Consider the following 27,905-nt stretch of genomic DNA (forward strand, 5'->3'; position numbering starts at 1 on the left):
AATAATGGCGTTTATGTTTTCAGCCTACAAGGAAGTCGCGGGGCCACTGGCGATTCAGTCGGCGAGGAGGATTAGGGATGTCAGAGGAGGCGAGAGACTGTACAAGAGGATTAGAGCTAGTCGAGAGTGCAGTATGGAATTTTTGATAATTAGTCTTGGCGAGTTGGTCTATAAAGGGAATGTTGTGGACGTTGTGAAGAGTGAGGTTAGTCACAGTAGAAAGGAGCGTCAGCTATTTGTCGGAGGAGTTTTGATTGAAATGTCTGTACAGTCCGTATGTTTGTAGGTTTGGCTGAACCCCACAGCTCTAGTCCGTAAGTCCACATAGGTTTGAGGATAGTATTGTATACAGTAATCGTTTGAGTTCAATGGGTAATTTGGAGCGTCGTCCAAGTAGTCTGTAGAGCAGTTTCGCACGTTTTGTCATTGCTTATCTTTTAAGTCTAGTGTGTGGGTTCCAGGTGGGTCGTTTGTCTATATAGAGCCACAGGTAGCGTACTAGGACTGTGCAAGGAAGAGGATTGCTGTTGAAGAGGACAGGTGGACAGGAGCCCCGCCGGAGAGTAAACGTGGCATGCTGGCATTTCTGTGAGTTCATTTTAATCCACCACTTCTTAGCCCAGGATTCTGTTTTATACAAGTTGACCTGTAACTTGGATGAAACTGTTGTAGAATGTAAGGGGATGTGTACAGAGTAGTGTAGAGGGTTGTACAGGTATGTCTGATGTGTATACTGTGTAGAGAACGGGGCCAAGTATACTCCCCTGCGGTACTCCCGCCCCTACTGCCGAGAAAGAAGAGATTGCTGAGCTAGTACTGACTTGAAAGAATCTATCTAGTTTTTATTTAATTGAAATGAGGTCATCGACACCAGGGGCTTTTTTTTTAGTCACTGGACAGTGAGCTTTAAGAAGCTTCTAGAAGGAGAAAATTCCAAGTTTCCAGCAGCCGGATTCGAACCAAGGATCTGCGCATCGGAATTCAGTTTACGCTACAACCATTGTGCTAATCTCTTCCCTGTGTAATTAATTCAGGCAAGCGAATTTCTCAAAACATACATTACCATTATCTCTCAAAGTTCCTTGCTTATTTTATAACCTAATAAGCCTTCCTGGGGAATGATATGGCTCCTTAAGCTGGAAACATAGTGGGAGCGGCGAGCAAAGTGGCGATGATAGCGAAGAGCAAAGCGGCGAAAACACACACAAGTTAACATATGGGACCGCGCATAGTGGGGAGCAAAGCGAAGATAGAGCAACGCTACCAAGAGAGAGTAGAGCAACGCGTTGTGACATGTTTGATTTCTTCGCTCTCATCGCGCTCAATTTGCAAAAGTTAAAATGAATATTGCTGCATTTATTGGTGTAGTTTTTGTAAATAAACCTCTGTGGGACCAAACGGATCTTCTAAATCACAACCGATTTGTGTTGGATAAGAAATGGGACAGGATTAATGGGGTTAACGTTGAAATTCGTCCTTTTCTTGATTAACATGCCTTCAACACTGGTTAGACGTAATCAAATGTTGAAATAGACATTCGAAAATACGAATTAAACTTGCCAGGATGCTCCGAAGTTGTTGGTACAAGTGATGGAATTCACCATGTTCATGTCTAGTCCTGGTTATAACATGAACACGCAGCTCCTTCTACTAAGCTGCTGTAAATCTTCATGGAAGAATTTTCGTATATAAGCGATTCCTCCGTCATGTCTCGTCGAACGGAAAACGCGACTAAACTCGTCAACATGTGCATGCGACTCTTTGTTCGCTGCTCGTCGCTCTCTCTGATCTGAAGCAGCTATCATCGCCGCTTTGCTCGCTGCTCCACTATGTTTCCAGCCTTAGGGTTAGGAAAACTTTGAAATAGTTAAGCTGTTTTTTCATTAACAGTTTGAAATAAGCATTGTGTGAATAATTAGATAAAACCAGAACAATTTATTTAAAAAATAAATTTATATATTTTCAAAGCCACGGTATCCGAGCGGTTTAAGAGGCAAGACCTGCGAAGCTAATATGCATTGTGGTACTGGGTTCTATTCCCGGTCTTGGCCTTGGATTTTATTTAATGGTTAAATGAGAAATAGTAAAGTACGTTTGCTAGTCGCCTCCGACCACGACACCTAGTAAATGGTAGTTGGACGTTAAGCCCCGCCTGAAAAAATAGGCGATTACATTACTTTACTTACTTTACTATTTTACAATATTGCATTTTCTGTATAACCATTTGGATCGGGATCCTTATGAAATTTACTTGAGGCTCGTGTACACAAAAAAAAAAATGATTTTGCGAACCCAAAACAACCAAGATGTTACCCCCACCTACTTTAATAAGAGAAAGTGATAAACACTGAGGAGGTGAGGTTCTTATGAGGTTTTAGTTTGGAACCTAAATAAACACCACACTGTCGTTCATTGTATAACCGCAAGTCCCAACTCTAATGGGTTCTGCTGGATTAATCAAAGAAGATTCCCTTAGGCTACACTAGAAGGATGAACCCACTGAAGGGGATAAATAAAAGAGAAGTTGGGAAACTAGAAGGCGTTCTACCTCGGTCGGGTAGAACCTCTCCACCATGGCAGTGTTTCTGGATGAGCGAGGTTAAATAAGATAGTTATTATAATAGGGTAGTTTTTTCTTTTTAATGAGTAATTTAATAATGCATGTGCACTCAGAGTTCATCCAAGGTTAAAGTGTGTGATGAATTTTTTTAACTAAGAAAAATTGGAAAAATTATTTAAGCCGATATTCTTAAAAAGAATTTGAACTCCTTAATATACAAAAATATTTCCTATATCAGGGGTGGCCAACAAGTTGATCGCGAGGCCAGTGTTGGTCAATGGTCGATCGCTCGCAATGACTGGGGTGGAATTCCGTGTACCATGGACTTTGAAGCGATTGTAGAAGACAAAACTTTCTAGCAATAGTTTAGTGCATTCTGGGAATTAGCTACTGTAGCTAATAAATATTGTTAATAATTATCCATGTTCTATTAATTCCTCTGGATGTGAGTTTTTTGGCCCTTTAAATAATTATTATTGTTGATGAGCCGTATATCTATATTTCAGTACGAGGTGTACTCAGCGAGCTATTGATAGATTAGCAAAAAGTAAGTCATATTATTCTTTCATGATAAATTTTCCTGGCCAAAAAAACGCGAAAGTGAAATATTGAAATCAAATTATCAGCCATACTGTGCATTTTTATAACAACTTTTTCATATTTACGAATTAATAGTACAACAACTTATACATTGCAGCTGATAAAAAGAATTAAATTGCATTTTAAGTTAGTAAAAATCTATCTTGAAAAAGTGTCGGATAATAGAATTATAGATCCGAGTTGGGTCTGGAAATTTATTTTCTTCATGAGCCTATATCTCGAAAACTTAATAAGTGATTTAAAAAATAATATATTTTACTTATCTACCCACAGCTCGCTGGGAATGCACCTTATACTGAAACACAGTGTATAAACATAGTATGCATTTCACACCCCTTCTTCGCCCCTTAGACTACGCCTATGACAACAAGTCGATCGCGAAGACACTTTTAAGATAAAAAGGTAGATCTTATATACAGAAAAGTTGGCCACCCCTGCTCTATATAATACAAATATCTACCCAAAATAATGAATTTATCCCTCAAAAGGATAATTTTATATATCGTTGACATTTTGAGTCATAGCACGTTGTTTTACTTTCTGTTACCAACCAGGTTTGGTTATTCATTTGTTATCTAGTAGTTCTAGTGGTTGATTGTATTTTATTGCTAATATTTTTGTTTCACTCTATTGGCTGACTAAGTAAGCGAGGGAACGGAAGGTTCGTTTTGAAACTCGGAACCTTTTTATAAACTTAGAAAAACTAAGCGAATTAAAATTGGTTATCTGTTTGCGTAAAAGTAATATTTTAGATAAAGTTGGTGTTTTATTTTATCCCAAGTGCACCAGCGAATTTAAAATGGTCTAAACTGATTTATCTACTTCATTACGCTAGGATGCAATAATTATTTTCAAATTAGAGCAATCATTGAACGTGTGAACTATTTAATTTATTATTATTCAAGAATTCAACGATTAGCTGGGGCCAAAATAAAATATTCATAATCGTTTTTTTGCAAGTCCTCTCTTCTCTGGTGATCGAAACGCCACAGCCAACCATTGAATTTTATCTTTGATCAACGACCTACTCGTAATTCCAATTTATTCATCAGTTTACGAGGTGTGGCTATTAAATAACGAGACTGATGCTGCTACAGAAGAACTATGCATGCGTTAAATCCTAACGACCGACAGCTGTGCAGAGTAAAGCCTTCTCTTTCGATTGCAGCGTCACACGTGTTTGTAGAGAAATCTGTCTGAACGGAACTGTCGTTTGTGTAAGAGGTGTTAGTTTTGTTTTGCCGAAAACATGATACTACACATATGGTAGAGCAACGAATTGTCGTGAAATTTCACATGAAACTGGGTAAAACCGCTACTGAAACTTATCTTTTATTAAAAGAAGTTTATGGCGATGAATGTTTATTACGTGTGCCCGTTTTTGAGTGGTTCAAGCGTTTCCAAGATGGCCGAGAAGACGTGGGAGATGATGACCGCCCGGGTCGCCCTTCCACGTCCAAAACGGATGAAAATATCGATTATAATTAATCAACATTACTACCGTGAGGTGCTTGCTCAACTCCGTGAAAGAGTAAAGGAAAAAACGACCCGATTTGTGGAAGAACCAGTCATGGGTTCTCCATCAAGACTAATAATAAATAAATAAATATTAATAATAAAAATAATTATAATAATAAAAACCAGCTGCTGGCCCTTAGATTCTGTCTTCCAGATCGTTTCTTGCAGCCCTCGGTGGTGATCTAAAGTGTGATCTGTAACAGAAACTGTCAGGAGGTCGGCAATGCACTTCAATCCTTAAATAAACAAAATATCAATAATTAATAATAATGAGAATATGGGTACGCGCCAAATTTTTTTTTTAAATTTATGTAAATATCAGTGCGTACCAAATATTAAATAATGCGTTTTAATTATACTTTCAAGTAATAAATATCGTTGTTTCTCCATTGGTGTACAAAAGTATATTTATATGTGAGATACTTTTACTGCATGATTCAACATATTATTTGTTTTAACCTTCATTTCGCATTTATTAAAAAATCGAGTGTAAATATTATTAAATTTATGTGTTTGTACCTATATAATACTAAGGAGGGCAGAAATCCAATAACTCTGTATATATTGAATGATTTTGGTTGTAGAGTTGGAAATGTTTTTATATATATGTGTGTACTACGGGTCTAAGTGTGTGAGACATGTTACTGGTAGAGGCGGCAGGCTGTCTGGTTATTGGCTAGAAAGGACTCAGCTTGCTTTGGATCCTGCCAAAAACCCTTCTTACATCAAACACTCCAGAAATATTTGATTTGATACTGAAGCGCCTCGCCTTTGGTTATATTCCTCTATCTTTCAATACAAGTAAAAAGGGGATGGATGGTTTTTGGGTGCTATGGTAAGTTTGGAGGCGGTGGAATCTGTTCTTACCACCCCCAGCCGTCCTCTCTCTAACCCTGCCACCCCCGCACAAACTACCTCGTCTTCTTCTTCTTTCAACCACCTCACTGCCATATCTTGGCAACCTACTAAAGCTCCTTACCCCTACATACACACTTTGTGTCTTTGTGTGGGTATGTTCTCTTTGCTCCGTATGCATGTAACCGTGAGCAAGTATATACGGGCATTAGATGTCTCAGCCAATATGTACGTTCAAGGAAGTTTTGATATGAGTTTGCTGGCGTTAAGGAAAGGGGAATCTATTTCTTTTTTAGTTACGGTCAAGACAAAACTGATTTACATTCAAAGTTGTTTCAACATATTTTTATGTAAATAAATAAGTAAGCATTCTAAGCGCACACCAGTCCACGTATAAATATATGCTTAAATTAAATATATTCATGAAATGTAGTACAAAAAAAAAGAATATATAGATCAACTTCAATGGAGTTGTACAGAGGAGGAGCAGGTTGGTTCAGTCGACCATGACGGTCTTATGGACCATTTTTTTTCTTAGAGGAGAACGAAATTCGTATAACCTACTTGTCATTTTATTCTGTAAAGAAGGTTATGGACATCTGGGAGTCCCTTGGTAGATATAGCGAATATTAGTGGACTCTAGATCCGAAGTGTTGGAGAAATAGTGACGTGAACACGGAGTGTACATGGAGGAGAGATCGAAATTTTGGGAGGTGATTCTACAGCTCAAATGCAACAGAAAATATTCTATTCCCTGTGGCCCGATTCTCAATAGTGTCCAAGATATTTGCAGTTTTAACTTTTCTGTCGATATTCGCGTTTTTCATCTTAAAAACGGGCCGTCAATTTTCTATCCTTTATCCTACAACAAATCTACTTATTCCAAACGAAAGAGCATTAAATTTCCTATAAATTAGCTCAGTACAGAGCCTCAAAATGTTTCTTATAACAATGAAATTTTTACTTTAATGTCTAAACAATTTGTTCTCTATGATTTCTGTTAAAATTTTCAACTGCATTCTTTCAATGATTAATGAATCAAGGAGTCACTTAATTTCAGAAAAAGTTGTGCATTTATTGAGCTTCAAGTATTTTAACTGCATTTCATGTAGTTTATTGTTTTTGAAGGCTGAGGACATTTGAGGTTAAAATCCATTTCTCAACTTCCAGGTCTTATTTAGCGAAGTACTTTCTAATGGTAGAATGGTTGTCTATTCACTTAGTATTCCATTAGATGTTTTAATTGAGTAGTGAAACATTTTAAAGGACATGTCACAGCATGTTTAAGTTAGAAATGTCTTCTAGTCTATCTACCTATTAGATATGTTACAGGAGTTTATAGTTTCTTCTCAGCGAAGCATTTTCAATAGAAATTGACAAATTCTAGTTTTAGATGATGCGATATTGATATACTGGGAGGTCGTAGCGATATATTTTTGACAGTATTTGGCAATTGAGGTGGATAGAGAGATTGTTTGAGATTTGACTGGCAGATATCAAAGAATGTTTAATTAAAATGACGCCTACCAGCACATTTTAATGCATTTGTCTCCCTTTGTCCCGAATTTGTGGCTAAATGTCATTTAGACATTAATAATTTGACGTATAGGATATTTCCTCCTTTACCAAATACTGTTTAGAAAATCAAATTATAAATTATTATACATATTTTTTTTTTTTTATCAATAATGCTACTTAATATCAAAATTTATAGAAAATAAATGTTTAATATTGTAATTAACCCCACACTAGACTAAAAAGTACAGAACTAAACAGACGCTATCGACTGATCAAAAGACTCTTAGACGATAGATCAAAACTCTCTCTGGACAACAAAAGACTGATTTATACTTCTATTTTGAAACCCATCTGGACGTATGGAATAGAGCTGTGGGGTTCAACCAAACACTCCAATCTCCAAAGGATTCAATCTCTTCAATCTAAATTACTTCGAACTATTTTAAACGCACCATTTTATGTCTCCAACCTGATTATACGAGTACACACTGACCTTAACATTCCTATTGCCACACAAGTCGCTGAAAACACGATACAGAAAACTTCATTTCAACCTGCCATCACAGGCAAATCCTCTAGCTCAAAATCTTTCTTCTAGAACTCTTCCAGATAACCCGGACAAGACGCCTTAAGAGACAGTGTGGCCTCGTGATCTCCTCCCAAGTGAAGAGAGTGACTTAACAGTCTACTGTTTTGGAGTGTTACCACTGGGGTAACTTCTCCACTCGTTTGCTTCATTTGTTCTCTGTTATCATTGTTACTTAACGCGCTGATTGTAGCACAAATAGACGCCAAAAAAAAAACATTGTAATTAAACTATCTTTTAATTTGCTCTAGAAAAATTAACATTCATATAAAAAATAGTGTACGGTTTTAATTTTGAGCTAGCAATGATCAAATTTTGTGTCATTTACTAGCCAAAAAAGATTTGTCGAATCAAAAATAAACCTATAAAAATATGGTACAGAAAATCCGATATTTTTTTTTACAGTTAAAGATATTGAATGAACATTATCTCCCTATATTCTTTATCTTATTTTATGCAAACGACCTTCCAAAATGTATTCTAAGAATCCCTTTTTTTAAAAAAAGCCAAAGATATTGTTAGAAATTATGCAAACGGCACTATTATTGGCCTAAAACATCACTAACAGCAGAACACTTTAGTCCTGCCGTATGCCGTGATAAAACTATTTGAATTGCTGCAGTGCTTATACTAAAACTTTATTGCAAATTTTATATTTTTAGTGTTTGAGACGCAAATGTTCTCAAGTTAGGGAGAAATTTGTGAGTTATAACGTTGAGGATAGTAGTCAAGGAATGTTGTTTGAGATTTCACAATTAATTTCTAAGGAAATAGCTCATAGATATCTCTAAACTTGTCTAGCAAGAGTTTAATAGCAGTTTGGAGTCAGCTACAATCTTAACGCCATTTATCAATGCAAGGGGTTTTCTCCCACTCGATGTACAGCGTCGAGACCCCCAAAAGGCACATCTAAATGAAATTACGAATCGAATGACACCTCATTCATGAAAATCGGTTCTCGCGTTTAGGCGCTTCGGAGATTACAATAAAAGATAACAACACGAAGAAGAACTTAGATCAAGAACATTTACTGAAAATGCCGTTTTTGTTCTTTTTCAGCAACGTATTTCTCGAAATCTATTTAATCTATGTTGTTGCAAAAAAAATTACAGTTGTAAAGGAGGGTTTGCCCTATATTTTAAAGAAAATTTGGGAATTTTATCTTTAATAGAAACAGAGAAAAAAAATGGTCAAAGTTGGGGTGTTTTTCAACGTTACGCTTTATCGTGCAGTTTTTGACGATCAACCCTTATACGAGGGTCGTTTGAAAAGTCCGTGCAAAGTCAGAGAGATAGCACCACTGGCGCGTATCGAGGTTATGTTTAGTTAGTAGCATCTCTTGGAAGAACACACACCAAGTTTCAGCCAGATCTGTCTATTTCTTTGTGTTTGGCATTCAGTGAATCGAGGAAGTCGAGTGATTTTCAAAAAATGGACGAAAAAGAATTTCGTGTGTTGATTAAACACTACTTTATGAAAGGTAAAACGCCACAGGAGACCAAAGAGAAGCTTGATAAACATTATGGTGACTCTGCACCTTCGATTAGAACAGTTTATAAGTGGTTTCAAAATTTTCGGAGTGGCCATATGGGCACAAGTGACGTTGAACGTTCTGGACGCCCTGTTGTGGTTACTACTCCAGAAATCATTGATAAAATCCATGATATGGTGATGGATGACAGAAGAGTGAAGGTGCGTGAGATTGCTAGTGCTGTGAGCATCTCGAATGAACGGGTACATAATATTTTGCATCAACATTTGAACATGACAAAGCTATCCGCAAGATGGGTGCCGCGATTGCTCACGCTTGACCAAAAACGAAATCGTGTGAAGTGTTGCAAGGACGGTTTGCAGCTGTTCCAGAAGAATCCGCAGGACTTTAAGCGTCGTTTCGTCACTGGGGATGAAACATGGATACATCACTACACTCCTGAGACCAAAGAACAATCTAAACAATGGGTTACCAAGGGGGAATCTGCGCCAAAAAAGGCGAACGGCCGGAAAGATTATGGCGACTGTCTTTTGGGATTCGCAAGGAATAATCCTCATCGACTATCTGGAAAAGGGTAAAAGTATTACAGGTGCATATTATTCATCGTTATTGGACCGTTTGAAAACCGAGCTGCAAGAAAAACGCCCACGATTGGCCCACAAAAAAGTCTTTTTCCATCACGACAACGCACCAGCTCACACCTCAGCAGTTGTGGTCGCAAAATTAATGGAAATAGGGTTCCAACTCGTTTCACATCCTCCCTATTCTCCAGACTTGGCTCCCTCGGACTACTATTTGTTCCCCAATATGAAGAAATGGCTGGCGGGAAAAAGATTTTATTCAAACGAGGAGGTGATTGCAGAAACGAATGGCTATTTTTCAGACTTGGACAAATCCCATTATTCGGAAGGGATCAACAAACTAGAGCAGCGTTGGACGAAGTGTATAAGCCTAAAAGGAGACTATGTTGAAAAATAAAAAAGGTTTACCCCAAAAAATTAAGTAGTTTTTATTTTTGCACGGACTTTTCAAACGACCCTCGTACAACTGTCCTACCGGACAGTTCTTATCAGTTTTCAGTGACCATGATGTTGATGAGAGTTAAATATGGGTCAAATATTCCAAGTTTGCGGGATAATCATGAGTTCGAAACATTTTGGAGGGGGCCTCACTTACATGGGGCTAACTCCTCTCCCATTCGATGTACACCGTCGAGACCCCCAAAAGGCACATTTACATGAAATTCCGAATTGAATGATACCTCATTCATGAAAATCGGTTCGCGCGTTTTAAGCGCTACGTTGATTACAAAAAAAAGGTAACAACAACAAAAACAAGAACAATTTTTGAAAATGCCGTTTTTGCTCAGCAATTTTTTTCTCGAAATCTATTAGATCTGGGTTGCTGCAAAAAAATTGCAGTTATAGGGAAGGATTTGACCTATATTTTAAAGAAAATTTGGGAATTTTATCTTTTATAGAAAAAGAGAAAAAAATTGTCAAAGTTGGGTGTTTTTCAACGTTACGCTTTTTCGTGCACTTTTTTGATGATCAACCCTTATACAACTGTCCTACTGGGACAGTTTTAATAAACTATCCAAAAAACTTAATGCCTGATAATGTTCATTGTTGCCAGCTAAGATGTATTTTATGGTGGTGCTAGGTTCAGATTCAGAGCTCTGGCCTTGGATTTTTTTTAATTTGTAACCTGAACAAAGCCTAAATCACTTTGCACTCTAAGAGAGTGTACAGTTTAGGAATTCAGACAAGTCATTCTCTTCTAATCTTGAACTACCTAAATTAACTTAAAAGAAAAGAATTGTTAAAGAATAATTGCTAATCATTAATTTTGAAACCGGTTTTTGGTAGTAAGTATCTGGGCGGCAAGATGAAAGCTAATGATGATTAGAATCTGATGAAGAAAGTGGAAGAAGTATTCTGAGAGATGAAGGTAGCATCATTAATATGATGAGTTCTAGGATGATGGAATTATTCAAATAGATTTGGTTAGAACTATTTTGGAACTGCAGGTGTCGGTTTTTATTTTTCATTTAACTAATTCCAACTCCTGGAGAAGACTGGGAGCTACAATTAGGCTGGATATTTGGTTACGAGGTGCCCGAAAGAGGAGGCTAAAAAAACTAAAGCCCCCCCTATTGACCTTGGGTTAATTGACAACAAATTGATGTAATAAATATGTAGATCCATATGTTACTCATGCAGGAAATATCGATCTACTTTACTTTGTTTTTTAATTCCAAAAAACTTAATATGAAATCCAAAACAAGCTTGTTTGTTTTCAATCTCAATAGATCCTAAACTCTTTACAAAAATATGCAGCGGTAAAGATTTCTTTATCTAATAATGTTTGTCACGGCTTTATCTAGAAATATCTTAACCAAAAACATGTGCGGCTTACTACGAATATTATGTTTTACGTTGTATTTTGGAACATATGTTTTGTTCTGATGTTTAAATCAGATGGTTTTTTTGCTCCCCCAAAATTCAAAAATATTGAAGACTTCCTTAATCCTTGGAATTCTGTTTTTATTGGTGAATGATAATTGATAGCATGGATTCTGTATCTTCATTAATCTGGTGAGATCGTTGGCTGTCTAATCGCTACTAAAGATTCATTATTCTAATCGAGTTGCATACCAAGTGGCTTAGTCATTACCATTCTTCTGCATCAAGAAATATCAATAAAAATCCTTGTTTTGCTTTATTCAGGTTTTGGATTTTTGAAAGTTGATTTTATGAGGTTTAAAAAAAAAAATTTAGTTGCCGAATTGAAGTTTCTGTCCATTGAAAACCAACTAGTTACCTCTCTACTATTTCATTATCAAACTATATCACTGATTTGTCTTTTGGCCCTTGGGCTTCTCTGTTGTACGCTTCTCCCAGTCTCCTTAATTACGTTTTGTCTGTTCCATTCGGTTCATTTTAGTCTCGACTTGTTCCTTAGCCACCAATCGAATACTTGACAATACTTGAATACTTGTCAGCTGATAGAAGCTTTGTAAGTATAAATTCTTTAGACGAATCTGATTTACACCAGCGATTAGCAAACTACAGCCCTGTGGGCTAACTGCGGCCCAGTGAAAGGTTCAATCCGGCCTCGTCACTTATTTTATAATAATAATAATTAAAAATATCAACTACACTTGCGACGTAAAAAATCAAGTTTTTAATACGAGTTGAAAAATTGGGGTAACATTGGGAATTTTGGGGACAAGGTTAGGAATTATGAAGATAACTTGAGGAAACTTCTTGACGTAATCGAAAGAAGATTTCACTACTTCAGTGCAATAGAAAAAGATTTAGATACTTTCAGTATTCCTTTTAATGTAAACAGTGAAGTAGTGAAACCTCACCTACAACTTGAATTGATTGAACTCCAATCGAATAATCGTCTCAAACAATTATTTCTAAATGTTCCTATATTAGAGTTCTACAAGGACTTGTCGAAATGCAGTTTTTTAAGTTGCATCTTCATATATTTGTGAGCAGCTTTGTTCAACAATGAAACTTAGAAAAAGCTGTATCAGAAATAGATTGAGGAATGAACACCTCAGTTCATTCTTAAGAATTACTATGTCCCCAATTTGGACCAAATTATGATAGAACTATTATCAAAAACACTCGCAGCTTCATACATCGTATTAGTTAAATTTTGATATTATAAAAATGGCTTACACATTTACTGTATTTTTAAAAATATTTCAAAATATCCTCGATCGATTCTCCGTAATACTATATCTCGTTCCTCCGATCTCTATATTCTCTCACACCGTACTTCATCCTTCGACACATCCTTTCTTATAAGCGCTACCTCTCCCTGGAACTCCTTACCTTCATCTGTCCTCCATGCTCCTACCCTTTCCATCTTTAAATCCCTTCTGTTCAACTATCTCCTCTCTAACCAGTTTTCTCCTCGACTATAATTGTATCCCTTTATTTTATTAATTTTAATTTTTCATTTTTGTAAATACTTATTTTTATTTATAAATATTTACAAGTTAGGCCAAACTAATCCCTATTGCACATGTACTTTTTCTTAGGGGACAATAGTCCCAGGATAGTAAATTTATATTCTTCTTCTTCTTCTGCTATTTTTTTTAAATAAAAAATTACTATTTTCATTATTATTTTGTCAAAATGTTTCCAAAAAAAGTTTCTGATCATCACTGACCTTTAAAGTATAATGTGCGGAAATGAATTTAAAGTTATACTTTTTTTAGTCGCCATGGACGGAGAACGACTAACAAACATACTTTACTATTTTATCTGGTAAATAAAATCCAAGGCCTAGACCGGGAATCGAATCCAGTACGAGAATACTTTTTAGTTTTGTGGGTCTCGCTACAAAACGCTCGGCTATCGTGGCACCTAATGATCGGCACTGAGTTTTGATGATGTCAGAATAGATAAAATGCGTTGAACGGAAAAACTCTCATTATTCTGATATTTTATTTTATTTAGTGCCTCCAACATTGCACTAAATTTTGTATATAATTTATATAAACGATTTGTATATAAATTTATATACATTTAAACGATGTAGATAATGTTGAAAATAATTTATTACGTTTAAAATTTCAGTATATACGAGGGTCGTTTGAAAAGTCCGTGCAAAAATAAAAACTACTTAATTTTTTGGGGTAAACCTTTTTTATTTTTCAACATAGTCTCCTTTTAGGCTTATACACTTCGTCCAACGCTGCTCTAGTTTGTTGATCCCTTCCGAATAATAGGATTTGTCCAAGTCTGAAAAATAGCCATTCGTTTCTGCAATCACCTTCTCGTTTGAATAAAATCTTTTTCCCGCCAGCCATTTCTTCATATTGGGGAACAAATAGTAGTCCGAGGGAGCCAAGTCTGGAGAATAGGGGGGATGTGAAACGAGTTGGAACCCTATATCCATTAATTTTGCGACCACAACTGCTGAGGTATGAGCTGGTGCGTTGTCGTGATGGAAAAGGACTTTTTTGTGGGCCAATCGTGGGCGTTTTTCTTGCAGCTCGGTTTTCAAACGGTCCAAAAACGATGAATAATATGCACTTGTAATAGTTTTACCCTTTTCCAGATAGTCGATGAGGATTATTCCTTGCGAATCCCAAAAGACAGTCGCCATAATCTTTCCGGCCGAAGGAACGGTCTTCGCCTTTTTTGGCGCAGATTGCCCCTTGGTAACCCATTGTTTAGATTGTTCTTTGGTCTCAGGAGTGTAGTGATGTATCCATGTTTCATCCACAGTGACGAAACGACGCTTAAAGTCTTGCGGATTCTTCTGGAACAGCTGCAAACCGTCCTTGCAACACTTCACACGATTTCGTTTTTGGTCAAGCGTGAGCAATCGCGGCACCCATCTTGCGGATAGCTTTGTCATGTCCAAATGTTGATGCAAAATATTATGTACCCGTTCATTCGAGATGCCCACAGCATTAGCAATCTCACGTACCTTCACTCTTCTGTCATCCATCACCATATCATGGATTTTATCAATGATTTCTGGAGTAGTAACCTCAACAGGGCGTCCAGAACGTTCAGCGTCACTTGTGCCCATATGGCCACTCCGAAAATTTTGAAACCACTTATAAACTGTTCTAATCGAAGGTGCAGAGTCACCATAATGTTTATCAAGCTTCTCTTTAGTCTCCTGAGGCGTTTTGTCTTTCATAAAGTAGTGTTTAATCAACACACGAAATTCTTTTTCGTCCATTTTTTGAAAATCACTCGACTTCCTCGATTCAAACGAATGCCAAACACAAAGAAATAGACCGATCTGGCTGAAACTTGGTGTGTGTTCTTCCAAGAGATGCTACTAACTAAACATAACCTCGATACGCGCCAGTAGTGCTATCTCTCTGACTTTGCACGGACTTTTCAAACGACCCTCGTACAAAAATGCAGATTGAAACCGCGAGATTAGTACTAAGAGTATACTACTTGACTAAGTCAATCGAGTGATCAAACCAAATTAAAATATAGAAATAATTCACTGAGAGCATGTTTTTGTAAAACTGGTACAGCATACGGAAGTTTAAAATAAAGAGCTCTGTTAAAAAAAATAACAGTATTATTTGAAGGGCATTATCTGCATCCGGCTTGTTCAGATAACAAGCGCTTCGAGTAGCATATCTGTTAGTATGGTTTTTTAGACTACCTCCCTTGGAATGCATTCATTGAACCAGCAATTAATATACACTGGAAACGGATAAGTTTTGATTTGATAAAAAGATTGATGTAGAAGTGGATATGATTATACAAAACAAAAAACGAGCAATTAAAATTTTTTGCTTATTAAATCAAGGTTGCAACTGAAATTTCGCAAAAGTATTGAGTATTTACCAAAACAAGTATAGGTTTCAAAGTCCCCCGGACAAGAAAAATAGATTTTTACAAATTATTCTCGAGTCAGACAGAAAATTACTGCTATTTTTTTTTTTTTTTTTTTTTTTTTAAATCGTTTATTTATTTACAATCAACGCTTTTACTGCGGTTTAAGTAACAAGGATAATAATGTACTGTCTATAAAGTAACCAGAGTGGAGGAGTTACTCCAAGATTTCATTATCTATGGACTCTCGTCGTCAGAGTAGAGATCGCGAAGTCACTGTCTTTTTTTTTTAGGACGTCTAGGAATGTCCTGAAAGAAAGATATTGTATCAGTGGATTGTGGTGAGATTCTACGTTAAGATGGTATTCTGAGCAACTTTTGTGACGCAAGGAATGTTTTAAGTCTGTGTGAATAGTTTGATTGGTGACGTAGAAAGGAGCGTTTAACTGTAGAGCGAAGAATTTTAGACTGCAAGTACTGGAATCCTTTGCAGATTTGAGGGTTTTGATTGAGCTCTGCAGACAAATTATATTACACTTAGGTACTATAAATTAGTCTTTTATTGTCCTGAGTTAGTTTTGTTTTGTTTTCTAGTTTTATATAGTGTTGTCTTTTGAGTTCTGTTCTCTTAAGTCGTGTATGAGGATACCAAGTAAATCTATCGAGATAAAGCCCAAGATAGTGGGCTACGTGAAGCTATTGTGTTGAAATTTTGCCTCGTTCAGTTTTATACTTACTAACTTACTAAAATACTATGAAACAGTTTCTGTAACTCAACCAACCCGCATAGCCACGCCCTGAAGAAGACAAATATATTTGTCGAAACGTTGGAAAGAAGACGAGTTTGTTTTTTATTTGACCGATTCCTCGCCAATCTTGAATCCTTAGTTTGATAATTTACGGTCACGAAGCCTATGTATTCATATTTTTTATTTTATTTAATTTATTATCAAATCAGACATCATTATTTTCTTTCCTTACCTGTAATTAAATAATTTAAAAAAGGTTCCCATTTTAACGGTGCTAATTTGAGCAGAAATACGACAATTGATGGAAGAAATTGTAAGTTCCCAAATGGTAACGGTTTATTGCTCGGTGGTATTTAAATATTATTGACTAATTCCAACAATCCTCGCTATAAAATAAAAGCGGATATATATTTTGTACTTTGCATCCACTTTTAATTGTTTCAGAGCAATTATTTTTTAAAGTTAATTTTCCATTTTAACCGCCAGACCTAAGTACCAGTTAAAGTTGATTATATAACAGTCTTAAGTGTACCTAGATATTGATCTTTCTTTAGGCTGGTAGAACCCAGGTAATATAGATATATATAAAAGAAGTACTGGGAAACCTCTGATTACACTATAACGCCTCCAACATTTGGCCGCCCAATCGACAAAATTAAACCGGACTATTTCCACGCTTGCCAACCTTTTATTACGTTAAAAAGAGCGTCTTATTTCCTTAGTTTAATTTTCAAGTCACTCCTGGATACGCCTGGAGACTACTTAAGAGACTTCAACCAATATACACTGTTATACTATTTCTCCTTTTATTTTTTTGCTAGTTTTGTTACTTTAATTTCTTCCTTTTCTACAAAATAATCGAATTTTGGATAAAATAACAAAATTAACACAATAAATTATCAATTACAGCAAAATAACAAAATTAACAATAAATTATCAATTACAGCAAAATAATAAAATTAACACAATAAATTATCAATTACAGCAAAATAACAAAATTAACACAATAAATTATCAATTACAGCAAAATAATAAAATTAAAAACAGTACAAAAATTTTTGAAAACGCGTCTTGTTTACACAATTGCTAATCAAACTGATGAGAATAAATCCAAAATAAATACCAAGCGGTAAAACGTCATTTCCTGTGGCGCGGTTTTTTTTTTCTGTCCCTCTCTTTGACAACTTCCTGCGTAACCCTTTAATGATATCCGGCACACAATCAATTTTCAAACTATGCTGATCATGCATACATTCGGGATAACAAATATACACCCAAATTTGATTTTTAGTTGCTAGGTAGATGAGCAGGTGGTAATATGGGACGGGGTTAGAATTTGGGACACCCCTGTTTTTGTGAAACCATTAGTGCTATCTGTTAGTTTTTGGAGCCTTACTACTCTTTTGGGGTAGGCTTTGTCTGCTGCAGAAGGCAGCGCCGTCAATCGAGTAGCAGCTTTGTCCAAGAGAGGACCGTGTTGATTTTGTCAATGCTGAAAAGTTTTCTTAAGATTGATTTTCCTCTGCTTTTGGTTAATACCGAGGAAAGTTAGAATAATTTCCCTTAGACATTAAAAATGTAGAAAGTAGAGAGTTTTAAATGCCAGTATTATGGATTTCAAATATGAATGTATATTGGGGAAAAAATGAGGTTATATTGTACGCGGTGTACGATTGTACTCGTATGTTATGGTAGTATTATGGGACATCGTTGTCCTATATAAAACGACCTCGTTAATCGTATGCCAAACAAGTGTGAAAAGTGGCACTGAGGTCGAAAATAGTGCCTTATAAATATTTTTTTTTTGTACAGGGTACTATAAAGGGCCTAAAAAGGTATGCCTAGGACAAAATTAGGACCACCACCGAAAGGCAAACGTAAAAATTGGGTGTAAAAGGATGAAAGGCAAAAGGAAAATTAAATTTCGAAGAGACAGATTCTGAAAACGATTCTAATGTTTCAGTTTCATCAGGTGAATCGGATTTGTCCACTCCACCCCGAAATTCGACACCAGATAATGAAGACGCGGATTGCATTTTTTGCGGAACTCAAAGTGGATTGAGTGCATTGTTTGTTGCCGTTGGGCTCATATGGCATGCACTGCGTGTGAAAAGGAGTCATTTGTTTGTGATTTTTTGTGTCCAGTCCACCTATCATGTCTCGATCTTTCTCTAAGAAAACTGATTACACCCTAATTTTTATCCCTTAATGTACGATAATTGTGTAAAATATAGTTTTGTGGCATATTTAAGGCTTATTTTTACAATTCATGGAGAAACGGAGAACATTAACTATAATTATTATGTGTGTCCCCATATTACGACCACACTTTCTGAAAACCCAATATGGCACCACCACAGACTTTTTCAGTATAACTCTACAGACTCCTTGCTGTGATCCACTCCAAGGACTCCAAATTTACAAAGACAAATAATGTTATGTCTATGATTTTACTTCAGAGTAGATTTTAAATTCTGTTGGGTTCAAAATATGCAAGGTAAAAAAAAAACTGTCCCATATTACCACCTTCTCATCTAATGACACGTGTGTTTTTTAGTAATAACAAGTTTTTTTTGGAAAATTAGGTATTATCGGCAAACATCTTTAAATTATAATAAAAGAAGGAGAGTTCGAAAAATTTGGAATCCTAAGTTAAATGTAATGGATATTTACAAGAAAAAAGTTTGAAATCATGGTTCTATTCAAGTGTTTTTGTAAACTATCCTAAAGTCAAAATTTGGGAGTGACCACTCACACGACTTACTGTTACCACTATCCTCAAGGTTCGAACTCATTATTATCCTTCTCACTTCGAATATTTGACTCACATTAATTCTAACCAAGATTACATTTTGTAAAACTGTACATTACTCTGAAATATACGAGACGTAATTTTTACGAAGAATCGTTTAACTATATACGAATCTTCCGGTTCAGCCTAGGAGCTTTTTTCGACTTAGTTGAAGAAATAAAAGGGGGACTTCCGGTAATGGAATCTTAAAATCGATTTTTAACAGTACATTAACTTCCTTAACAGTACTCAAGAGATAGAACCTTGCCTTTTACAGAAAATGGCAATTTTCTCTCTCACAGAAATTTAAATTGTAGATTTACAAGTTTTTAATATTTACAGGAAATTTTAATAAAATAGTCGAAGCAGTTTTTTGGGAAACTCTTTAAAATAATAAAGACTAATCCGGTCGGAACCGATTCTCTTTAATTTTAAAATTGAAGTCCTACTTATACTCGTAATTTTTTAATAAAATTATATAGGTGATAAGATAGAAAGAAAAATCTAACCACGCTCCTCCCCAAAATTCAATTTTCTTGGAAAACAAAAAGCTTCAAATTAAAGTTAAAAATCGCAGCAGCCGTTTTTTTGAGAAAAAACTACAAAATATTTTTTAAAAAATCCATTCAGTATTGTGATACAGTTTAGTGCTTCAATAAACTCAATTAAGGCTTTAACTAAAGGACAAAAAATTTGAATTTCAGCAACTTTAGAGGAATGAAAACCATGAGTGTGTAAAGTGCGAAATTTCTTTGTATAAATAAATCGCAGTTCACCCATTTTACCCTCGTTTGATATTTACAACTCTTAATGAATTGCCCAGTTAAAAAAAAATAAAAAATTAATAGGGCAAACAATATCTAATTAGTGAAGACTCAACTGGCTCTCACAAACAATATAATTTGTAATTGGTGAGAAGTGAATTGAATTTGAATTTGAATTTATATACGTAATATTGAAAAGTTAAGCGAATATACAAGTTAACAGTTGACATCTTGGAAAAAGACTACCTACAGTAATTGGTGGCATTTAACAGCCAGTTCTACCAACTTAGTTACTTTTGTCCTGCTAAAAATTCCTGGCCTAAACGATGAATGAGTCCTTAAAAAAACTGAACAGGTAGCAAAAGTTTCTAATTGGACATGGACGGCTTTTCTTAATTCTACTTTTTCAATTTTCTACTAAAAACATAAATTCTTTTTAAAAATGGAAATTATTAAAAAAATATTTAAATATACCAAATTAAAAACTTAAAACTGCTTCAAACAGAAAAAGAATGATTGGTAAATTAAAAGTATCAATTTAGGATTGAATATTTACGAAAAAACAAAACAAAATACAAAGATTTTGGTCAGAAAAAAGATGTCAGGCACATTGATCAAGATTCAAAGCAATAAAACAAAATGAAATTCTAAAAACTATTTGATAGGTTATTCTAAATTCCGAAAAGAGAAATTGCAGAATACAGTCGAACCTCTCAATAACGGACACTGGCGGAGGAAAGCAAAGTGGCCGCTGTTTGGAGGTGGTCGTTAGAAGGAGGTAGCCAAGTTTCATAATGAAAAAATATGGGTTCTTTTTTCCAAACATCTATTTAAAAATTGTTTATTATTAATAGATTTAAAAACGTGCATAATTGCATAATTATTTAGCTATATGATATGCATCAGGTTTTTCTTAATTATCCAAAAAATTTATCAAAAAACTACATATTATTGACAATTAATAATTTTGTATAATAATCATCACATTTATTTTGTTTTATTTTTTTGGCATCGGCTTCCGCCATACAGCCAGCATCGTCTAGGTGCTTATCACTAGAATATCACTTACTCTCCATTCTTACCTACAAATACATTCGCTTCACTCATTCATCCCTCTACTATATACTGCTATTTACATAAACTACTGCTAATCGATGGAGCAGCACTCTGTGCTCCTGCCATCCTTATAGCTTAACCAAAATTAAAATCACGTAATCCTTCTCTTAGCATTTTCTTCCATTCATTCTAATTCGGCTATAGCTTTTAAATACATTCATATTTCATTGCTAGCTCTGCTATCGACTTAAGCACATAAATGTTGGTGGAGAATATAATGTCTTCGTAGCGAAATGGTGCATCTAAATACCTGTATAAGTCGTCAAACATTCGTTTCCTTTCTACCACATAACGTGGACATATCATTATTACATGTTTGAAATCCTCCTTCTCATTGCAATTACGCAAAGAGGAGAGGACCTTTTGTTGATCCTGTGTAGATACGATCCGCACACCGGGTGGTTCGCTCTCAGCCTGCTTATTGTCGTAACAACCCATTTATTAGTGACAGTTCCCTTAAACCATGGTTGTCTAGGTAACTGATCTGCCATAGTTTTATAGAATATACCTTTATCACCATTATTGTAATCTGTCTGCCATTTTTGTAGTGCTGCTTTTGCAATTATACCCTTTCAGCCTATACCAATCATCACATTTATTCATAACAATAATAATTTATAGTAAAATTATCATCATACTATCATCTATTATTAGAAAAATAGAACAAACTTTTCCGCAAGTTGACGATGGCTCGATTTGCTTTTTGCAAAATCTTCCAACACATTTATTTTCTCTTCTAGAGTTAACCACTTTCGTTTGGGAGACATATCGGAAATAATAATATTGTTCGTCCAAAGTAATATTGAAAAATGATTAAAATGGTACAAGATGTATGGAGCTTATATAGGAAACTTTAGGAAAAACCAGAAAAAAAAAAAAAACTTGAGAGGGGATAATTATTTTGATCACAGCGTCAAACAAACTTTTAATAATAAGGTGGTCGTTGGTGGGAGGTGAAACTTTTAATCCGTTCCCCAAAATCAATGTCCGCGGTCGCTATGTAGAATGGACGTTAGACGGAGGTTCTTTTATATAGACAAGTGTATAGGGGTAAAACGGGGAAATCCAAAAACTGTCCGTAAATGGAGGTGGTCGCTAGAGAGAGTGTCCTTTATGGGAGGCTCGACTGTAGTCACATTGTCTCTGGTCCCTTGGTCTAGTGACACTCGTCCATTTACAGAGTGTGTCAGCTCTGGACGGATTTTTGTATTCATCCATTAATTATTATTATTATTTATTTATTTATGATGTAAGTCGCGTCAACAATTTGAGGTTATTGGCGCTCGGAGGTTTTTTTCAGTGCACTACCGTCTTTCGGACAGTGTTCTCTCTCTGACAACACTGTGAGAAGCTCCTAGGATGAGAAAAAAATCTAAGGGGCCAGCAGCTGGGATTCGAACCCGGGATCTCCGCGCGGCAATCCAATATGCTAACCATGTAGCTAATCCGTTCCCTCTATTTTATGATTATTATTATTGATTTTTAGCTCCGCTTCAGTGAATCACATGGAATCAGATCTAATCTGCCTAAAAATGTTTTACCCAAATATTGACGATATTTTTGTTGACAAAAGAGATTTTGTTAATACGCAGCAAGAAAACATTAATATTGCTGATTTGTACCAATTAACAGAATATTTCACATCAGTAATTATATCAAGGTTGCTACAATCTCTCGCCGAAATATTTTGTTAAATGAACTAAGTCACGAAATAATGTTTTAAATACTTGCTTTCTTATTATAATGAATTACTTTTTTCATTTTAATAAATGTTGTTAAATGTATTCGTGTTTTCAATGTAATTTACATTTTATTAAAATAGCACCGTATTATTTATTTTTAATGCTTTTTATTTTATTTTTTTTATTTATTTCCTGGCCGTTTATCTCTTTCTCAAAATCGTATTATTATTAACAAATTGTTTACCAACTTTAGAAATATTTCACTTATTTCTAGAATACGGAGAGGTTTTTCGCTCTGGACTGTTATTTATCAAAATAATATTTCTTACACTCAATGAGATTCACAATTATAATTAATATTATTTTTTTATTTTCATCATTATACAGGGTGTTTAGCATAAGACTACGGTAACTTCAGGAGGCGATTCTGGGCAACAAAAAATTCCATATAAACTATGGCTCGATTCGGCTCCGTTTTATAGATATTTTTAATTTTATGTTTTTTCAAGGTGTTACTACTTTTTAGCAAAAAGTTGCCTATATTTCTCAAACTATTAAAGCTACAGCTATTTCAATAAGCTCATTAGAAAGAAGGTTAAATTTCCTTTTAAATAAGCTAATTTGTATTCCAAAATAATAATAACAAGTATTTCACTTTGTGGCCCAAACATAAGAAATAGCAAGTTTCTAATTTTTTCCAAAAACTTTGACTTCATTTTTCTCAAAAACATTTTATATGAAAAAACCATGCACTATTCAGGAAAAACATCTACATACGATCACCTTTCGAACGGTATACAAAAATAGTTTGAGAAATATAGACATCTTTTTGCTAAAAAGTAGTAATACCTTGAAAAAACATAAAATTAAAAATATCTATAAAACGGAGCCGAATCGAGCCATAGTTTATATGGAATTTTTTGTTGCAAATGATGTCCAGAATCGCCTCCCGAAGTTACCGTAGTCTTATGCTGAACACCCTGTATATTATTAAATATATTCTATTATATATAATGTTAAAGGTCGTTGTTATTTATTTAAACAAAAAAATATATTCTAGGCCTCACTTCATCCACCTCGCGGTGAAGAAGTACCTCTTCTAATCTTTTGATTTTGGAGATTTCGGGGGATTGGCCCACAGTACCCTAGTGTAATGGAGGAATTACCTCCTTTAGGCCTCTTCACTTGCCCTGAGCACCTTCAGGAGTTTTGTCCGAGGTTAAACTCCTACTTCCTGAGACGGTCTGATGGCCTGACCAATCGAACTTTCACCTTCCGCCTCAAGATTCTTCCTCTGATCTCTCAATTCCTATTCTAGCTGCCAATGTTGTCCATTATTTTGGGCTGTATTTAGATAAAAGACTGACTGGAACCCGCACACACGACTTAAACGAACTGATGTTAACAGGAGCTAGCGAATACTTAAAAACCTACAAGACCAACAGTCTTTTACCTAATAAAGTAAAGTAAAAGTAAAGTAAGGTAATCGCCTATTTTTTCAGGCGGGGCTTTACGTCCAACTACCAATTAGGTATCGTGGACGGAGGCGTCTAGCAAACGTACTTTACTATTTCTCATTTTTAAACATTAAATAAAATCCAAGGCCTATGACCGGGAATCGAACCCAGTACCACAATACATTTTAGCTTCGCAGGTCTCGCCTCTAACCGCTCGGCTACCGTGGCGCCTTCTTTTACCTAATAACAAACGACTGATATACACTTCTGTACTAAAACGCACCTGGACGTACGGTATTTAATTTTGGAGTTCAACGAAACGCTCCAATCTTCAAAGAATTCAGTCTCTTCAGTCGAAAATTCTCCGCACTATTGTTAACCACCCTCCATTTTGATTCAAAACTAACCATCCACACAGAGTTAGGAATTCCATTTTTAAATCAAGTTGCACGAACTCGCTGTAAAAGCTCTCATCAGAACTTATAGTCCGCATTCCAAATCGTCTTTTCCGCCATTTATCATCTCATCACCTTTCAGATCATCCTCCTAGACCAGGGGGTCGCCAAACTTTTTTGATCATGAACCCCTATATTTGTTGCATATCATATAACTAAATAATTATTCAATTACGTACGTTTTTTAATCTATTAATAATACACAATTTTTAAATAGATGTTTGGAAAAAACCCATATTTTTTCATTATGAAACTTGCCTACCTCCTTCTAACGACCACCTCCAAACAGCGGCCACTTTGCTTCCCCCCGCCAGTGTCCGTTATTGAGAGGTTTGACTGTAATAAGTAATTATGAATAACTAAAGTAAACTACAGTATTGCTTCTTAATTAATGAGATGGGTGTGCCTGGTGTTTCTTTGCAAGGTTCGCTATATTGGGTTCGAAATTGTTTTTCCTTCGTCCCCTTGGCTCAGATTGACCCCTACTTTTGTTAAATAGACCCCTGTAGGTCTATATAGACCACTTTGGCCACCTCTGTCCTAGACGATTAAAACGCCAGTGGCCTCGCGTTTTCTATCTTCTGAAGAGAGTAGTTAATCCTCGAGATAACTTAGGGAGTGTTATCACTGGGTAACTTCTTCTCTCACTCAGTGAATGTATAGTAGGTCAATATTATTATACGAGGGTCGTTTGAAAAGTCCGTGCAAAGTCAGAGAGATAGCACTACTGGCGCGTATCGAGGTTATGTTTAGTTAGTAGCATCTCTTGGAAGAACACACACCAAGTTTCAGCCAGATCGGTCTATTTCTTTGTGTTTGGCATTCGAGTGAATCGAGGAAGTCGAGTGATTTTCAAAAAATGGACGAAAAAGAATTTCGTGTGTTGATTAAACACTACTTTATGAAAGGCAAAACGCCTCAGGAGACTAAAGAGAAGCTTGATAAACATTATGGTGACTCTGCACCTTCGATTAGAACAGTTTATAAGTGGTTTCAAAATTTTCGGAGTGGCCAGATGGGCACAAGTGACGCTGAACGTTCTGGACGCCCTGTTGAGGTTACTACTCCAGAAATCATTGATAAAATCCATGATATGGTGATGGATGACAGAAGAGTGAAGGTGCGTGAGATTGCTAGTGCTGTGGGCATCTCGAATGAACGGGCACATAATATTTTGCATCAACATTTGGACATGACAAAGCTATTCGCAAGATGGGTGCCGCGATTGCTCACGCTTGACCAAAAACGAAATCGTGTGAAGTGTTGCAAGGGCGGTTTGCAGCTGTTCCAGAAGAATCCGCAGGACTTTAAGCGTCGTTTCGTCACTGTGGATGAAACATGGATACATCACTACACTCCTGAGACCAAAGAACAATCTAAACAATGGGTTACCAAGGGGGAATCTGCGCCAAAAAAGGCGAAGACCGTTCCTTCGGCCGGAAAGATTATGGCGACTGTCTTTTGGGATTCGCAAGGAATAATCCTCATCGACTATCTGGAAAATGGTAAAACTATTACAGGTGCATGTTATTCATCGTTATTGGACCGTTTGAAAACCGAGCTGCAAGAAAAACGCCCACGATTGGCCCACAAAAAAGTCCTTTTCCATTACGACAACGCACCAGCTCACACCTCAGCAGTTGTGGTCGCAAAATTAATGGAAATAGGCTCCCTCGGACTACTATTTGTTCCCCAATATGAAGAAATGGCTGGCGGGAAAAAGATTTTATTCAAACAAGGAGGTGATTGCAGAAACGAATGGCTATTTTTCAGACTTGGACAAATCCTATTATTCGGAAGGGATCAACAAACTAGAGCAGCGTTGGACGAAGTGTATAAGCCTAAAAGGAGACTATGTTGAAAAATAAAAAAGGTTTACCCCAAAAAATTAAGTAGTTTTTATTTTTGCACGGACTTTTCAAACGACACTCGTATTGTTACTAATAGTGAAGCTAGCCGATGGTTTCACACTCTAAATAAATTTTTTAAAAAAACTCGTTTCGTTAACGTACTAGCTTTTTAGATGAAGTCAGTTATTAGGAAATGTATATATACAGATATGATGATGGTAACTGAATTTTTATTAAATTTGAGAATGTAAAAATTTTTGATTAAAAAAAATAAAATAAAAAATGGAAGTAAGACAAATATATGGCCAAAATAACAAAAAAAATGGAGTGTAAATACAGATGAATCTGCGAGCAGAGTAGAGGGAAACTCCCCAGTGATCTGGTAGCCCTGCATCGAGACTGGGGTAAGTTCCCCCTTGGACTAGAGTGGGGCGCGCGCGCGGACTAATGTCGAGTTCTCGTGAGTGAATCTGGCTCCAGCCCTCAGTCCGCACAAAGGGTTCGTACTGGTGACATCAAGCCGGTGTTTACAGTTCTTCTTTATCATGTAATCTAGTTTTAATTTTTGTGTTTCTTTCTTTTTTTTAAAGGATTTCACTAATCAGATATACGGAATTCTACTATTTTCTCAAAAAATTAAAACTGTTCTGTGAATTTAATTAAAATTCTTCAATATAGAAGAATAATATTAAGGAAAGAAGACCTTTAATTAATAAAATAAACAATTAGAGACGTTCATTTTTAATTGACAATAAAAGTGTGAATTTTTTATGAAACAGTGGTGACTTAATTTTATAAACAGTATTTCGTGATATGATTCCTTGATCACGTGTGAAAGATGTACGGACACAGATACGCTGAAGCGCAATACACGCCGCCTCTTCCTCGAAGGAATCCGCCTCCAAATAGGTATTTAGAGATTATTTAAACATTATTTGAGACTTAGAGTTAAAAACTAACGAAAGAACAGTTATCAATAATGAATTGCTATCGAAACTAGGCAATTTATATACTGATCAAAACTTCTGTTAGATTTACTTAATAATAATAAAAAACAAATCTTCGCCATAGTTGGCTAAATGTTTGAAAACAAAATACCAATTCTTGGTTCAAATTTGAGGGAAAATTTAGGGCATTTCTATATATAAATGAGAAAAACTCCAAACAATTTGAAATTCTCTCCTTTTCGCGCTGAATTATTCATTTTCTAGTTCTTCAGCTTCGCCTTTGGATTCCATAATTATTTTTAATAAATAGCTGTTTCACTGATAATCTTTGTTATTGATTGATTGCAGCATCCTTTTCTTGTTTCTTCTTAGATGATGTTTCCAAATCAGGCAACTTTTTTTTTCGAGATCGAGTTCTTTTTTCAAAGCTTTTTTTCTCTTGTGTATCTCAAAGTTATTGAATTTCATATCCTCTTTGAAGTTTTTTGTAGTGGGTGCGTGCCAAAAATGATTTCACCTAATTTCAGTTTTATTTTCTTTACATTTGACAGATTTTAGTTATTTTACCCTTTTAATGGCTTCTGAAGATATTTTATCTTTGCCTTACCCAAACTAAGGAATGTATAC

At 35.6% G+C, this 27,905-nt stretch overlaps 1 protein-coding gene across 4 annotated transcripts in view; it reads left to right on the plus strand.

Moving 5' to 3' along the window:
• Nucleotides 1-27,905, plus strand: part of Ten-a (Teneurin-a transmembrane protein) — a 1,628,256-nt gene that overhangs the window by 1,171,043 nt on the left and 429,308 nt on the right. Inside the window, exon 1 of one of the 4 annotated variants that reach the window (XM_074139870.1) lies at nt 26,803-27,240. The exons of the other annotated variants lie outside the window; for them this stretch is intronic. Within the exon in view, the coding sequence (XP_073995971.1) occupies nt 27,170-27,240 (71 nt within the window). The 5' untranslated portion in view covers nt 26,803-27,169. Of the gene's footprint in view, nt 1-26,802; nt 27,241-27,905 lie in introns of those variants that run through there. 4 annotated transcript variants of the gene reach the window in all.

This window comes from Rhodnius prolixus, unplaced genomic scaffold (genome assembly GCF_049639745.1).
Source record: "Rhodnius prolixus isolate KJV_2025 unplaced genomic scaffold, Rpr scaffold_6, whole genome shotgun sequence".
NCBI lineage: Eukaryota > Metazoa > Arthropoda > Insecta > Hemiptera > Reduviidae > Rhodnius > Rhodnius prolixus.